Source organism: Argopecten irradians, chromosome 8, assembly GCF_041381155.1.
Source record: "Argopecten irradians isolate NY chromosome 8, Ai_NY, whole genome shotgun sequence".
In the NCBI taxonomy this organism is placed as follows: Eukaryota; Metazoa; Mollusca; class Bivalvia; order Pectinida; family Pectinidae; genus Argopecten; species Argopecten irradians.
Window position 1 is genome coordinate 7,491,281 of NC_091141.1, and position 16,833 is coordinate 7,508,113.

The 16,833-nt window shown below is 33.8% G+C and overlaps 1 protein-coding gene across 1 annotated transcript in view; it reads left to right on the forward strand.

Moving 5' to 3' along the window:
- LOC138329240 (cytochrome P450 3A8-like) overlaps positions 1-16,770 on the forward strand; it is a 28,696-nt gene extending 11,926 nt beyond the window's left edge. The window contains 6 exon segments of the mRNA XM_069276075.1: positions 1,447-1,604; positions 1,782-1,870; positions 2,149-2,206; positions 2,208-2,287; positions 14,893-15,049; positions 16,116-16,770. Coding sequence (XP_069132176.1) covers positions 1,447-1,604; positions 1,782-1,870; positions 2,149-2,206; positions 2,208-2,287; positions 14,893-15,049; positions 16,116-16,193 — 620 coding nt within the window. The 3' untranslated portion in view covers positions 16,194-16,770.
- The last annotated feature ends 63 nt before the right edge of the window (positions 16,771-16,833 follow it).

Here is a 16,833-nt window from a genome sequence, read left to right on the forward strand (position 1 = left end):
AGGACAGGGATACGATAGGAGGACAGGGAAAAGATAGAAGGACAGGGGAAAGATAAGAGGACAGGGAAAAGATAGAAGGACAGGGAAAAGATAAGAGGACAGGGAAAAGATAGGAGGACAGGGATACGATAGGAGGACAGGGAAAAGATTGGAGGACAGGGATACGATAGGAGGACAGGGAAAAGATAGGAGGACAGGGAAACGATAGAAGGACAGGGAAAAGATAGGAGGACAGGGATACGATAGGAGGACAGGGAAAAGATAGGAGGACAGGGAAAAGATAGGAGGACAGGGGAAAGATAGAAGGACAGGGAAAAGATAGGAGGACAGGGAAAAGATTGGAGGACAGGGAAAAGATAGAAGGACAGGGAAAAAATAGGAGGACAGGGAAAAGATAGACAGGGAAGAGATAGGAGGACAGGGAAAAGATAAGAGGACAGGGATACGATAGGAGGACAGGGAGACGATAGGAGGGAGGACAGGGATACGATAGGAGGACAGGGAAAAGATAGAAGACAAGGAAAAGATAGAAGGACAGGGAAAAGATAGGAGGACAGGGAAAAGATAGAAGGACAGGGACAAGATAGGAGGACAGGGAAAAGATAGAAGGACAGGGAAAAGATAGGAGGACAGGGAAAAGATTGGAGGACAGATAAAAGATAGGAGGACAGGGACAAGATAGGAGGACAGGGAAAAGATAGGAGGACAGGGAAAAGATAGGAGGACAGGGAAAAGATAAAAGGACAGGGAAAAGATAGAAGGACAGATAAAAGATAGGAGGACAGGGAAAAGATAGAAGGACAGATAAAAGATAGGAGGACAGGGAAAAGATAGAAGGACAGATAAAAGATAGAAGGACAGGGAAAAGATAGAAGGACAGATAAAAGATAGGAGGACAGGGAAAAGATAGGAGGACAGGGAAAAGATAGAAGGACAGATAAAAGATTGAAGGACAGGGACAAGATAGGAGGACAGGGAAAAGATAGGAGGACAGGGAAAAGATAGGAGGACAGGGAAAAGATAAAAGGACAGGGAAAAGATAGAAGGACAGATAAAAGATAGGAGGACAGGGAAAAGATAGAAGGACAGATAAAAGATAGGAGGACAGGGAAAAGATAGAAGGACAGATAAAAGATAGAAGGACAGGGAAAAGATAGAAGGACAGATAAAAGATAGGAGGACAGGGAAAAGATAGGAGGACAGGGAAAAGATAGAAGGACAGATAAAAGATTGAAGGACAGGGAAAAGATAGGAGGACAGGGAAAAGATAAGAGGACAGATAAAAGATAGGAGGACAGGGAAAAGATAGGAGGACAGGGAAAAGATAGGAGGACAGGGGAAAGACAGAAGGACAGATAAAAGATAGGAGGACAGGGAAAAGATAGGAGGACAGGGGAAATCTCATAGATCTGATATTGAACTCTATTAATGTTTAATTTACGCCAGGAATCACATTTGACGAAGTCCTTGGAAACGCTGAAATCTTTTTCTTTGCTGGATACGAGACGACTACAGCCTCGTTAGCAATGGCAGCATATCATCTAGCTGTGCATCCGGAATGCCAGGAAAAACTACGACAAGAACTCGCGACCAAGATTGGTTCGGTATGTTATATCATTAGAGCAAATCTTTGCCTTGGATCTGGCACCTTTGGATAATGTATTACAAATGATCTATCATTTAAAAACATTACTAATAACAAACTTCAAAATATGCAAATTGTTGAAAGTAGTCAAAATCATTATGTATTGAAAATTTAATGTTTTTCTGTGTTTTAACAGAACCCGTTGACATATGACAATGTTCAAAAAGTGGAATATTTGGAAATGGTTATCAACGAAACACTTCGGATCCATCCAGTGGCGATTCAGTAAAATATCACTTTATCAAAAATAAGCATTCTCTTACAAAGAAAATGTAATCTTTTCAACCACATCTCGAAATAACTATCCTGCTGAAAAACTTAGAAATCGCAAATTTGGGGTAAAAGATAATAATTTCGACAATCTGAGTAAGACATGATCTTCAATACATTTACGCTTTAAAGCGCTATTGGAGGTTTGGTTTTAATCAGATTTCAATTTGAATAACCGGTAGCAAAGTACTTTTATGACCTATTATCAGTAGCATCGAACGATAATTTTACAGGACAGACAGGATGTGTATGAAAGACACCGTTATCGGTGGTATTAGGATTCCGGCAGGCATTGAGTATTGGTATACCAATATACTGTATACACCACGATCCGGACAACTGGGAAGATCCGGACAAGTTTATACCAGAAAGGTATTTATTGTTTCAATTTTCAACATAAGCTTATCACATTGAGTGTCATTAAGACATTTTGGAACTATCCATTTTGTAATTGATTTTTTCTTTTTTCTTTTATAATAATACAAACATGTTCCACAATGTGCTCACGAACGCGAACGAAAGAAAATGTCAATTTTTACGGTAAAACTTGGTTTTACCAGTATTGGGATCGCAATTCCGGAACTAGCTTTTTACCCCCCCGGCTGGTGTCGTGAAGAATAATCGCTGAATCGCTGTGGTCGGATCGCTGTAAGCTAGTTCTAGCTTGTGAAGATCCATCGTGGTCATTTAATTACTGGTTACAGTTTCAACTGTCACTTCACTTCCGGTTGCGCATAGCATTAAAAACTGTACAGCCTATTTACACAAGTACTGGTAGCATTTATATATTTTGACTTGCATGGTTCCATGCCAAACGTAATTTAATTGTCATTCTCCTCAATCTTAAGAACATATTCACATATGACATAATGTCACTTAACACATTAAAAGGGGAGGCAGTAATCCCCAGTTTATTCGTGCTGAATTAATTGTTGCAGAGCTGTGGCGGGACAAATTACCCCAGACAGCAGATACAACCAGTTCGTCATATTCAGCGTGGTGTCACGTATGGTGGTATAAGTTGGTCTGGTAGTATTTTGAGTTTCAGTTGACAGATATAGGCTAGTCCAGATACTGGTTTTAATCCGGCAAAATTGCAAAAGAATTTATTTTTAGTACAATCGAAAGAAAAATGTATTTTGAATTATATGTAAAAAGTCCCAAAAGAATCTATAATGGGAAAGTTGTCAGATTGATTGTCAAAGTTTGCCTATTTTCGCTTATTTTACGTGTTGTGTATGGTCCTCCATACATGTGAAATGGTGAACTTCCGGTTACGACGACACGACATGCCACTGTCTCTTGAAACGATTGTAATGCAACTAAACACTATAAATCACATCTTGATTATCATAGTAAGTCAGTATTAACTGTTTATATGTGCAATTACGACAGCTATGACTTTAAAAGGTGATTATTACTCTATAGTGGAAACAATTTAAAAAAAATTCATTGAATAAAAAGTTGTTGGGTCACAGCCATAGAAATATTGTATGGAAGCCTGTGGTTGCCGTTCCTTGCCGTTTTTAGGTTTTGCGTACTTTATTTGCAAGATCAAATAACACTTTTAAAGGACATTTATCGTTGTTTAAATATGTTCTGTTTTATTTTTATAAGATGTAATTTATAAATTTTATGTTTTAATTATTTTAATGTGTATAACATGTCTCGAATTTAAAAAGAAAACAACATTTTGGCTTAATCTTTCTGACAGCACATACTTTTCCGTCATGTACACATACATGTAAGGTAAGGGATATTCAGGGCACATATATAGGTTGTTGTAGTTCAGTAATAACATGCATCATAAATTTGTGCTGTATTGTATACGAGATTTTATTAATATCTCTTTGTTTTGTCACAAGACTCGCAAAATATTACTGCTTAGTAGAAATGACGTCACTATATAATTACTTGACGTCATGAAAGATTTGCGTGACGTCATGAATAGGAGATACATTAACGTGACCAAAGAGTTGCCTCATGGCTGTTGTATCTTCACAACTCATTCTGACGTTATCTTCTTCAATAATCAGGTAGTTTTATAAGTTATATACACCAGGAAGTGAGTTTAAATTTTCTTCAATTGATCCATTAAAACACTAATATATGTAGGTATGCATATTTCTCGCACCTCGGACAGGGAAATCTCACATGATACCCAGTGCTAGATTTTTCTATCTCGTCCGATCTGTCTGGTACCTTTACGCGATTTTTGGCGGAATTTTACACCATTCATGTAACAGTCCGCGCATGTGACGTCATACTCTCGAATCGATGACGTCACACGCTTCAGACAATCAATATTATTAGAATTATGTACATTCAGCATTTACCATGCATTTTTTGGTTGTTGTTTTTAATGATTAAAATAGTATGTACCGATTGATCAGCCTTTTTCTTTGATATAACCGAACTATAGTTTTACGCGGAATGACTAAATTCGAAACGCAGATGAAATGGTCAATCGGCTTTGAACCAGGAGGCCCAAGACGGGATAATTTTACTCTGAATGCGTTTATGGATGGTTTTATTATATCTTAGAGGTGCGAGAAAAAAAAATCTATTACCTTTAAGTGATCAAGATCGGGTTATCTCAGTCTTGGGCTAAGATTTTGTAACATCCCAACCTCGGCTAACGCCTCGGTTGGGATTATGTTACAAAATCTTAGCCCTCGACTGAGATAACCCGATCTCGATCACTTACAGGTAACAGATTTTATTAGTCTATGTTATTGTCTAATACAAATGTATGGAATTTCTTTGTATTGAATTCTTTTACTTAACGATTGGTTCGACATATTTTTATTCAATTTTCATTCTTAGCAAGTATTATATGTTTCTGTTTGGTATTTTCCTGACTGTATAACTTATAAGGTTTGTGTTAAGTTAACACCGAATTTATCAAGTAATTCAAAATATCGGTTACTAAAAGATTTATCGTTTTCTCATAATTATTTCAAACCTAAAATGTAAACAAAATAGCAAATGAACCCTTAAATGCTAATACTTTACAAATTATTGGCATTAACACAAAGCTCAAAACTTCTAAAAACCGGGAAAATGAAAAAATAAAACACATACACGCACACGAACAGAAAAATAAAAGTGCTTGCTTAACATTGAACGTAAATATTCTGGATTCCATCTTCACAGGAGTTTACGAGATTTTAGCGAATCGGAATTGCGCTTTCATAACCATTTATTATATATATATGTATGTAGAGTTTGTGTTTTTTAAATATTAATTTCGAAAATTAATATACATGACGCATTCCAGTATTCAGGACAATGGAGCCGAGTGTGGGACAATTACTTATTGTTAATTTTATCCTGAGCCATAGGATGGGAAATGATTGAAGAGTCGGCTTTTATGATCAAGATCGTGCATATCACAACCAGGGATATAAAGAAAACAGGATATGTGCAAAATGTATGTTTATTTAACAGAATATATATATATATATTAAATACCTTCCTATTTTCCACTATTCTCATTGGATAATACATGGTCACGTGACGGTCAATATTCCTTTGTGAACTTCATTGCACAAACGCTGCATTCTTCAGGGTGCCGTTCTTTGACAAACGCTTTTATTTTGATTACTATGCACATTCGAAATTACGACATTTGTTGAAGAAACGACATATCTAAAATAAAAATTAAGGACCCCCTCGGTCATTATTTGAAATTCTACTCAACAAAGGTTCAAAAATGAAAAATAAGTTTTATTGCTGAATTCTGATTTTTTTTAGAAATACTTTCAGTGTACATGTACGTCTGGTACTTTGTGGACTACTTGATAGTCAAGAATAAGTACGAAACAGAAAAGTGATCATTAAGCCATCGGTAACCAAAAAACCCACCAATCAGAGTGTTCATAGACCATTTTAGAGGTCTTAGGTCTAAGGATGTAGATCAAAACTCGGGCCCTGCAGGTAGGGCGTTAGAATTGTACCTGCTGCCCCTATTGCATGATCGTAAAAGACGACTAGATTTAGGATCTTATCTTTTCTATTCTTCCTAACTGACTTTATCCTTCCTAATGCTTCCCTTGGCACCGCCTCACTTTTGGCCTTGAGTTGAGCGTTCGCCCCTGTGAGGAAGGCTCTGGGTTCTGTCCCCTGGCCGAGACACACCAAAGTCTATAAAAGTGGTAGTTTCTGCTCAGCAAAAAAAGTGGGACGACTGGTTCGCCCGTTGTCAGTATAATGTGACCGGGTGGGGTGTGTTGCTTGGTGTCTTCGGCGGCATGCTCCAGTGATATAGCACTATAAAAAGGGCAAAAGTTTCACTATACAAGAAGACACAACTTGAATATACCGCAGTCTCCCGAAACACGCACCTCGCACAACATACACGCAACACACCGCATACATGGGAGGCCGTCCTTACATGACCATAGCTGTTAATAGGACGTTAATTAATCAAACAAACAAACAAACAAATATTCTACATGGATATAGCATACGTAGTACAAGAAGGGGGAAAGTTCACCGAGACAAAAAATCTCCCCCACCATGTTGATTTAAAGGCTTTCGGTTCTCAGCGGATATTCAGTCTTCAGAAAAACGGTTGCAGTACTACCGTTGGAAAGATCGATCATTTGTCGTCCAAAATCAAAGTGTCGTCCCTAAGAGGATAGCAGCCTCGTTCCAAACAAAAATGACACAAAAATGTCCTCAATTGGATTTTGTATAAGGTAATCGCTTTAATCTCACTGGCTGACTGAAAATGAAAGATATTATGCTCATTGTGGGACACATGCATTGCCGTTTACCTCTGGTGTAACACACACATCAGAGACATTCGTGAAAATGCATACTTAATGTATAAATTGTAAATTATTCTCAAACCTCTGTGTTTCGTGTGTCATAGGTCGCTCACTTTGAAATTAGTGATAGAGCGTGCAAGTGTCTACATCCTCCAAAGCGATACATAGAAGATCATTATTTATGATTTTTGAATACACGTATAATATTTATTAAATTATTGAAAAGGCATTTTAATTTTTTTTTTATTGTTTTAGTGCTAATTCAAAACCGAACATCATTGTATCAGTATTGACTTTGGCTATAAATGGTTATAAAGTTATATGTGTCATGACTGGATGAAGATATTGACATACTATTTTTTTCTTCAGTAATCTTTTGAAAACTGTCTGAAAATTATTCAAAGGCCAGGTCAAACACGTATGTTGCTTTCAAGACCGTGGTCGGAGTGTGTATGAGTTCCGGAAATAGCGATCGCCGAAGCTAGCGATTAAAAAAAACCCAGATTTGTAGGTTTGTCTTAGATACAATATTGTATATTGGTATCCTATTCTGAAACTCACATAATCCACCTCTAAACACCAAAACTTTCATTCGAGTTTACTATTTATACAATTCTAATAGTATATCTGATGAATTACAAAAGGATTCAGAACTGTTTTTTTTTAATAATGGATGTATGGGGAAACAATCAAACGTAATGGGCGTGAAGTTACTCGCAGAAATGCCTGGATTGAGTACAATCGCAATCAATCTCAGGCTACTGTATGGTTTGTTGCCAAAATCGCTATCAACATACAGTGAAGGTGCTATAAAGTCGAGGACGTAAATAGCTTATAAATCCTTGATATATAAACCATACATTAACTTGTCGAAGGGTGATATTTAAATCACATCTCACACTACTTTTAAATGTCTATTTTTTTATCTTTGAATACCAGTTTTGAAACGAGAAATAGTCCAAATGCGAGAAAATACATACATTTTCTTAGAGTTAAGGTCTACGGGTAATTCTTGTATGAAAATTAGCGGGATAACCGACTCAAGGCAAGATGACTGTGCTGATTCGGTCCATTTTTATGTGTTAATTAGTATTGTTGTTAGAATATTTTCAGTTTATTTCATTGATAATTTAGTCTTAATCATTTCACATCCATTTTCATAATAATGATAATATGTAGTAAACATCGTATTGATCCAATTAGGTCACTTTCTTCAACAATATACATAATGTATCTCACTTCGGCAATCGCTTATTTCCGGAATTCATACAGTGCACTTCGACCACTTTGAGATATTTTGAGTGTCTATGAAAAAACAACACTTCTTAGGTTGCCCTTCCAGTAGAACTGACGAAGATGTTTTTTATTTAATTTGTTATGCAATATGGTGTCTATTGTAGTCACCATGGATTTCGTACTGACCCATGAAATAACAACACTTGGTTAGAAGCATGTCGAGATTATTTCAAGCAATTTTCAGCAAAATCACACTTCCAGAACTTGAAAAATATCAAAATTGTGTTTTCAAAATGGCAGCCGTGGCGGCCATCTTAGATTTAGTATCGACCCATGAAAAAAATGTTTAGTTTGGACCATGTAAGGATCATATCAGACAACTTTCAGCTCAATATCACCAGTAGAACTTTAGAAAAGAGGTTTAAAATGTGAAAAGTAGTGCTGACGACGGAGGACGATGGAAAACGCACGATCGAGATTTGATTTCCGGAAGCACGCGCATGCGCATATCGCGACATCTGCTGTAAATCTTTAATTAATCTAATATGAAGGGAGTTCCAAGGCTGAATGATTCGATTACTGAAGAAATTTGCTGTCAGCTGTTTAAACAACCCACATTTGAACTGGTATATGTAGTTGTAATTTGCACCCAGATACAATATAAACTAGTTTAGAATCATTCTGTAAACTTATTCAGCAGCATCAATATCAATTTAAGTGGATTGCGAAGAAAATAAGAAAATTTAGTGAACTGCATTTCATTATCAAGTTAATAATATTCATTTCGCAATCAACATATACAAGTGGTGTCGTGGTAAGTCCTGAGCTTTCTATGCTGACGGCCGGGGTTCAACCCTTAACGTCGGTAGGTTATTTTTATTTTTTTTTATTTCATATTTTTATTTGTTGTTAATTCACCATGCTTGAAAATATTCTTTTATTTTGTCTTTATATTTATTTTTGTTTTATTTTATTTTTATTTTCCAAAAGTTTATTCCAAACATAGACATGTACTGTATAGCATATACACTAAATTACGAACATCCCACTATTACGGCCACTTATTTTCAGTTCCGATTTTTTTTTCTTCAGAAATACAATCACACCGCTATTCCGTTTTACGACCAATTAACACTTTGATTATGACCACAGGCACATGTGACTTCACACCTCGCTGTGCCTCACCTTCCCGCACGCAGCAACCCGTGACCAACTACCCGCAGGTACATCAGTCAGTCTTTTGTTTCCGTCGACCTAATTATCAGATCATCTACCTGTACTAGGAGAGTGTTAATCGCCATCATTTGCATACTTGTGACTGGCAGTTGACGTGATCGAAACCACAAGTAATGCAACGTTCTTTCGATAGCCCTGGTGGCGAGATTGAACGATTTAGGCAGTTCTTTCTCATACGTGTAACGCCAATGGAATTAAAATTCTTTAATGTATGAGATATATTGATCTTATTTCAGATATTTATGAAGTACCGTACGTCAATCATCTTATTTCAATAGATGTGTCATCTATTTTGTTGCGGTAAACAATCGGTGTTTTGCATTAGTTAAAAGTACGCTTGACTATTGCACAGTAGTCTTTCAAACACTTTACCGATTGTGATCGTAAGTTATTATTTGACCAATCATTGCACATGGCGGGATAATTAAAATCGATTTACGTAAATATTAATAATAATTTACACAGATCAATACCAATTTTAAAACACATAGATTCTCATTTACCTCGGGTGATACTCTGTGATAATTAAACCAGAGACATAGATAATTTAATTACTATCTAAATCTCTGATTAAACTAACGATATGTATTTGAATTATAATTAAAACATAATAGAAAGTAATGTCTAGAAAAAGTATTTTCATTTAGATTGTCAACAATTACTTCAGTGAAATTCAGTTTAAGATTTAAATAAGCACACACCATTAACTTTATTTAATGAAAAAAAATATGTCTATGCTCTAGAAATAAATGGTATAGTCATTATATGTCCATAATTTATCAAACTTTAAAAAAATATTTGTAAATTATTGGTTTTGATTAGATACGCATGCATTAAAATATGATATGATTAAGATTCTAATGGCCGACAAAACTAATTGATCAAATATAGTAATTTGCAAATTTATCTTAACCAAAATATATCAAACTGTTTTTTTCCCCACACGTACATGTACATACTCAGCATGCTATGTTATGTTTCTTATGGTTTTTTTTTATATAAATGTAATGTATATGTCATGTCAAGTTTATGTTGATGTCCCATGTATTTGTAAATGTGTTAAATGCAAAAAATTGAACAAAAAAAATAAAAAATATATATATATATATATATATAATATACATTTATATATACATGTATATTGCATTTTTCATAAAATTTCAATTTTGAAACAAAAATACAGTACATATATTATGTACCGGTCAGCTAGGATACAGAGTTTCTGTTCTTGATCGTCATGATCATAGAAGAAACCTGGTCCACCTCAGAATTAAGACCACCTCGCTATTAAGACCACTTTTACCCAGACCACTGGGTGGTTTTAAAAGATAGGTTTTAATGTAAATACTGTTATACATATTCTCAACACATGTTATATAATGTTTCTGACGTCCCTTGCTCATACACATTTTCATTTACAGCGGTTCGGAGCGGTAGGGAGCTGGGTTTTCGAGAAAAATATTTCAAAGATTAAAGGATAGATAACCACCCCATATATATATACATCTCTTCGTATCTGTAGCAGTGTGCAGCCAAGCGTGAAGGTGTGATACATTGATCATGACCACATCAAAACAATAAGCAGTGATCTAGAGTTGGCTGTTCTATTGTTTAGAGGATTCAAGTGTTTCAAGTTTTTATTTCATCCAAATGCATAACAAGCATATAGGGAACAGTACAATTATTATCATTATAATATGACATACAATGTATACAAGTATAAGATGGCGGAGGACAATATTTCAGTATTTCAATATACTAATAAGCTACATATGTATAAAAGACGTGATCACAACAGAACCTACGTTGATGCTGACGGCAAATACAAAGCAATTTTATCATTTAATTAATTGTGAGCAGAGTTTTTCTTTTCTCTGTTGCACGAAACAAAAAGTTACCCAACATATTCAAAATTTTAACATATTTACTAGAGAATAATTCTATAAACTTATGCACGCTTGGTCTATGATAAAAATATCTGTTAATGTATTTTTCTCTTAATTCAGAATATGCCGGACAGAGAAGAACAAAATGTACTTCATCTTCGACGTCATTTTTATCACATAATGAACAAGTCCTTTGATTTCTAGGAATATTATTATAACGTCCGGATTCGATATTAAGACTATGACATTGCATACGGAATTGGCTTAAAAACTTCTTGAATTTATGATTTACAGGCTTTATTAAATAGAACTGTGTACAAAAATAATCAACAATATGTTTATACAAATAACATTTAGGAGATACATCAAACGCACTATATAATTCTTGAACAAAAACATCATTAATACGTTGGTGGTATATTTGCAAAAAATGATTTTCATTTAAAACTCATTGATTTTTCCAAACATATCCAAATCCCAAACTACAAAGTTCGTGCTTAATATGATAGACCCAATTCGTTTTACAATTAGGTTTTCTGCTATTCAATTCGACTAGTGCATCATAACAAGATTTCATAATGCAATTGTTTGTTTTCAATAGTTTTAACCAATATTTCATAACAGCTGTCTTACGTTGAACATACAATGAATATCTACCCGTTTCTAAAAACACCATAGATGTATTGACTGTTTTTCTAACATTAAGTATGTCTTTAAGGAAAATGAGGTGAATTTTTTCAACTTGGGGCGAAACATCTTGCCCCCACACTTCACAACCATAATTTAATATGCATGTAACATATGTATCAAATAAGGATAATTTTGTTTCTGTGTTAAGGCTAAAGTTTTTCATTTTTCTTTTTAATTGAAAGTATGCTTTCCTGCCTTGAGACGCTAATGTATCTTGTGCTACAGCAAATCTTCCATTAAAATTAAAAACCAAACCCAAAACTTATCAACAATTTCTATAGATTTATCATTGAAAGTCCAGTTTTCACCAGGTAATATTCTCCTCCTTTTCCTAAATATAACAATTTTTGTTTTATCTGTGTTTACTTTTAAATTCCATTTAACCGTATAAGTCTGTAGACAGTTGAGCATATGCTAGAGGTCAGTAGCGTCTTCGGAAAATAAGACTGTATCATGATCATCTGCATACATTAGCATAAAAAGGTTAAGTAACTGTAAGGGGTAACTTTGACAATCCGAGTTTATAAATTCACTTTCCATATCATTTACAAATAAAGAATATAGCATGGGAGACAAAGATTCCCCTTGTAATAAACCGACATGCAAATCGAACATGGCGGATAGTTTACCATTTAGTTTCACGCATGAACGTACATTATCATAAATTGATGAAATTACATTAAGTAATCGCCCTCTAATACCACTTTTCCAAAGTTTATGCCATAAATATCGATGATTAATACTATCAAAAGCCTTACTGTAATCAATAAAAGCACAATATAGTCGTTTGTTTTGCTCTATAGAATTAATAATTAAACTTTGCAACGCAAAGATAGCATCACTAGTACCAAACCCAGGCTTAAAACCAAATTGTGCATCGGTGACAATATCTTCACGAGCACTCCACTTTAACAAGCGCTTATTTAACAAGGACGTAAATAATTTAGCTAAATGACTAATTAACGTTATACCTCTATAATTGTTAACATTACTAATATCCCCCTTTTTATGCAGAGGAATTATGACACCTTGGGCCCATGACTCTGGAAAATAACCAATTTGTAACATGGTATTAAATCATTTTAACAAAACTGGTAGTATTCGTTAAGAACCATATCGATGCCAGCAGCTTTGCCCTCAGGCAGAGCCTTAATTGCTTCAGCTATTTCCTCAATACTAAAATCTACATCTAACTCTGGATATACACACTCACAAGGTTAAGTGTCATTTTATAACGAAATCTTATCGTTTGGTTGTTTATGCAAATAAAATGAAAAAATTCGGAGGTGTTTAAAATATAAATGAAATTGTGATACATGTACGTACTATTCTGTACTAGGCAAATGTACTTATATAATTTGTAACACAATGTTTTTTTTTCAGAGTAGATTATCATGTCAAAGTAAAATTGCTGAGTGAATCTGCTATAATATATATTGAAACCACTGAAGCTTATAATTTTCGTTACTGTAAAGGAAATTTTAGAAATATCAACCCATTTCAAATGATTCGACTGAACTAATTAAGTCTTCCCATCTTCTCCTCCCGGTAGGAGTATGTTATTTTTTCATTACATTGTACAGATCAATATGAAATATTTAATGTAAGTAGGAAACAAATTTGACATATTTCAGAGTCAGCCGAATTCAGGTATTCTCTGATAGCAGATAATAAAACCGTGATATTCCACAAAATTAGTACTAATCTGATAGATTTGTATCAATTCATCAAAACAGTAAAAAGTAAGCGTGTCACTATCCTTCATAAAATCATATACTACACTTATGTTTTTCTTGAACCAAGCTTTATAAGAACTGTTTTTCTACCAATATTCATATTTCAAAGTAAATTATCATGTTCAAGCCTTATGAAAACAGTTTTGGAACCAATAGTCAAATTTCAAAGTAAATTATGTCAAAGTAAAATTTCTGAGTGAATTTGCGATCCGAATTTTGGACCTATCCTTGCTCCAAATTTTGCTGAACAACTTTCCATAATGTTTAATAAGAAGATATTTACAAATTGTAGTTAGAAAAGGACACTGATGACAATATCTGTCATTTAGGTAACTCGTGCCGTTACCGTTTGTTAGAATATATGTTGTAATGTACTACAAACTTGATAGACATAGAGAAAAAATATTAACATGTTTTGACAAAAAACATCCTTCGTGCCATTTACATGTCGTTTAGTTAATTAACTCAGGTTATTTAGTTCTTTAGTTAATATATATACATTCATGTACTTGAAACTTGATAAAGCATATACCGGTAAACAGCTGATAGCTGACAGAGATTTTTTTTTCTCTCTTTCCCTCTCTTTCCCCTCTTTCTCCCTGATATGTTGCCAAAGTAGTATTAGTGAAGTTATGAAGCATGAAAGTCATCCTTTATGACAATATACGTTAGTTATATATGTTACACGGTCTGACAACCATTAATTTTTGTAGTTATAGATAGTATGGTGTTCTTAAACTTGCTAGATACATTTTTGTTAAAAAGGAAATCCTTGATGTCATTCATATTAGTCATTAAAGGTCAAATACGTGTACGGTATTGCGTAAACATTATATGAGATTTTATATAATATAACCAGTAAGTTTTTTCTTGATATCTGAAGAATGCCTGTTTAGTTTTTAACAAAAAAAAAATCAATTTAATTTGACATTACAAGTCACCATAATGCTGAAACTTTTCTTTATATAAACTTGACAACATAAATACTTCCTCTTTGATTGAAGGTTCTGCACTGAAATGCATTATGTGTATTTAGAATAACTTGACCTGTACAAAATGTGAGAAAATAAATCAATGTGATAAATTATTATGACCAAATAAAAAAAAACCAATCATTTGTATTAGTTTTTCAGCCTTAGTTTAAGTCCTGTTTTCTTTGGATCGTTTTCCAATTTGCAGTTATACTGATAATATAACCATTGACTTATCAATCTTTTTAAACACTCGAATCAACTCCTATCATCCAGAAGTTTTACCGCAGCAGTACTTTCAGTACTTTGATTTTTATAATCAATTAAGAATACAAACATGACGTACAAAAATTTTCATTTTCGATTTTTCTATGAATTTTATTTTTTTACCGATATTGCTTTGACTTATTTAAAATCTTAAGTATTTTTGACTTTTAATCGCTACAGATTTGCTGGCAAAGATAACCATGATCCTCTGAACTTCCTTCCCTTCGGATACGGTCCCAGGAACTGCGTTGGAATGAGGCTAGCCCTGATGGAGATGAAAATGGCACTTGCTAAAGTCGTCCGTAATTTCAAGATGTCTGTTTGCAAAGAGACGCAGGTGACCGCTTTACTTTCAAATCTAAAATATATAATATGCCCGGTGCCGTTTCATTAAGCTGTGTAACTTAAATATCTTTTTATTAAAATTTACCAAAATGTGACAAAAAATGTACGTATTTCGAAAGTATGTTGGTAATTCTAGAGTTCAAAATTTACAATAAAATACGAATTTTTCTTTGTAAAGATACCCCACCCTCTAACATCATGGTCTAAACATGTAATAGCCATATATAATATGTGTATACTATCTAATACTGTTACAAATCAATAATCAATGCATAAAATTTGAAATTTTGTATAAACCATTCTTTATCACTTTTGCACTCTATCGGTACTGCACTTTCGGGATCAAGTGTATGCATATTTTACTCAGTTATAACCACTTAGCCGGTGCCTTAACAAATATTGATTTCTCTATAAACAATGCTATCACACATCAAAATAACTATAAACCGAATAATTTTAGTTTTATTTCAAAAGAAAATGAACACAAACGAACATTTGCATTTATATGTATACCATCTAAAACTGACTTATTTTGTGAAAGGGTTTGTCCTTCTGGTCAATACATTATGTTTTAAGTCAATGTTTGGAATAGTTTATTATTACAATTCTACCCGCAACCACCGGAGTGTTCTGTTCTGCCTAGTATAAATCGTAAAGTATGCATATGCTATCTCTTGAAATGATAAAAATGTTAGTAAAAAAAACGTATTCGACAAAATAGATCTCTCTCTGTTGAAGCAAAATGGAAGTAATGTTTCACGATGACATATCGTAGCGTAAATGAAAAGACTTTCATACACTTCACCATATCGTTACTTATAAATAAGAATAAGTTATATCAAAAATATTATTCAAAAAACATTTTCAAAATTTGTTTTTTGCTAATATACATGTATTTGTAATAAATGTTTAGCTTTATATGAGTGAATCTTTTCAAAATGTGTTTGTCTTCAAATCGCTTTTACAATTTTACTTATTCGAAAAGTTCAGCTTTTACACATTGTTCATAACATGCCCAGTATGATTGCATTATATCTTCCATCTATCATATTTTGTAGGTTCCTCCTGACTTCCATAGGATGGGATTACTAAAGCCGAAATCTTCTAATCTTAAGCTGGAGAAAATTTCACCTTAATTATTTTTACGATTGTATAATTTGTTTCATCATACTATACAAACATAAAATTTTCATCAGAGATTCAAAGTTGCAAAAACATAGTTCTTACAGTTTCTTTACAATGAACAAAACTGTGTGTGTCCTGGTTAAATTACGATGAACAACTAATAGCAAGGACTTGGAAAGTTTCTAGCTCCAATACCTTGGTCAGGACATTGGAGAGTTTAATGCTTACAAAACGCGGTTGTTAGTTCCAGCACATAGCATTCTCCTGGTTCTGAGTTAAGACACGACAAGCATATATCAAAGAATTGTCATATGCATTAAAACGTGGGTTACATTGTGACTGCTAACACAGCATAAGAAAGGTATAATAGGACTATGATTTAACCTTATGTGCTTATGCCATTTTATTACCATTTATATTGTGGTAAATATTTGATATATTAGATTTTATTAAACATGCAGTTGAAAAATGACGGATACTTTATATTATATTCCTTTAAATATGTATATTCATATATAAAAATAATTATCCCTTCAGAAGTTTCCGGTATTTCCCATTTTTACATGTATTAAACCACTAGTAAATGAATACTTGTTGTTTGTTCTTTGTTAGTCCTGAATTAAACCGTTAGCTTAGAATTAGGTTTGGTAA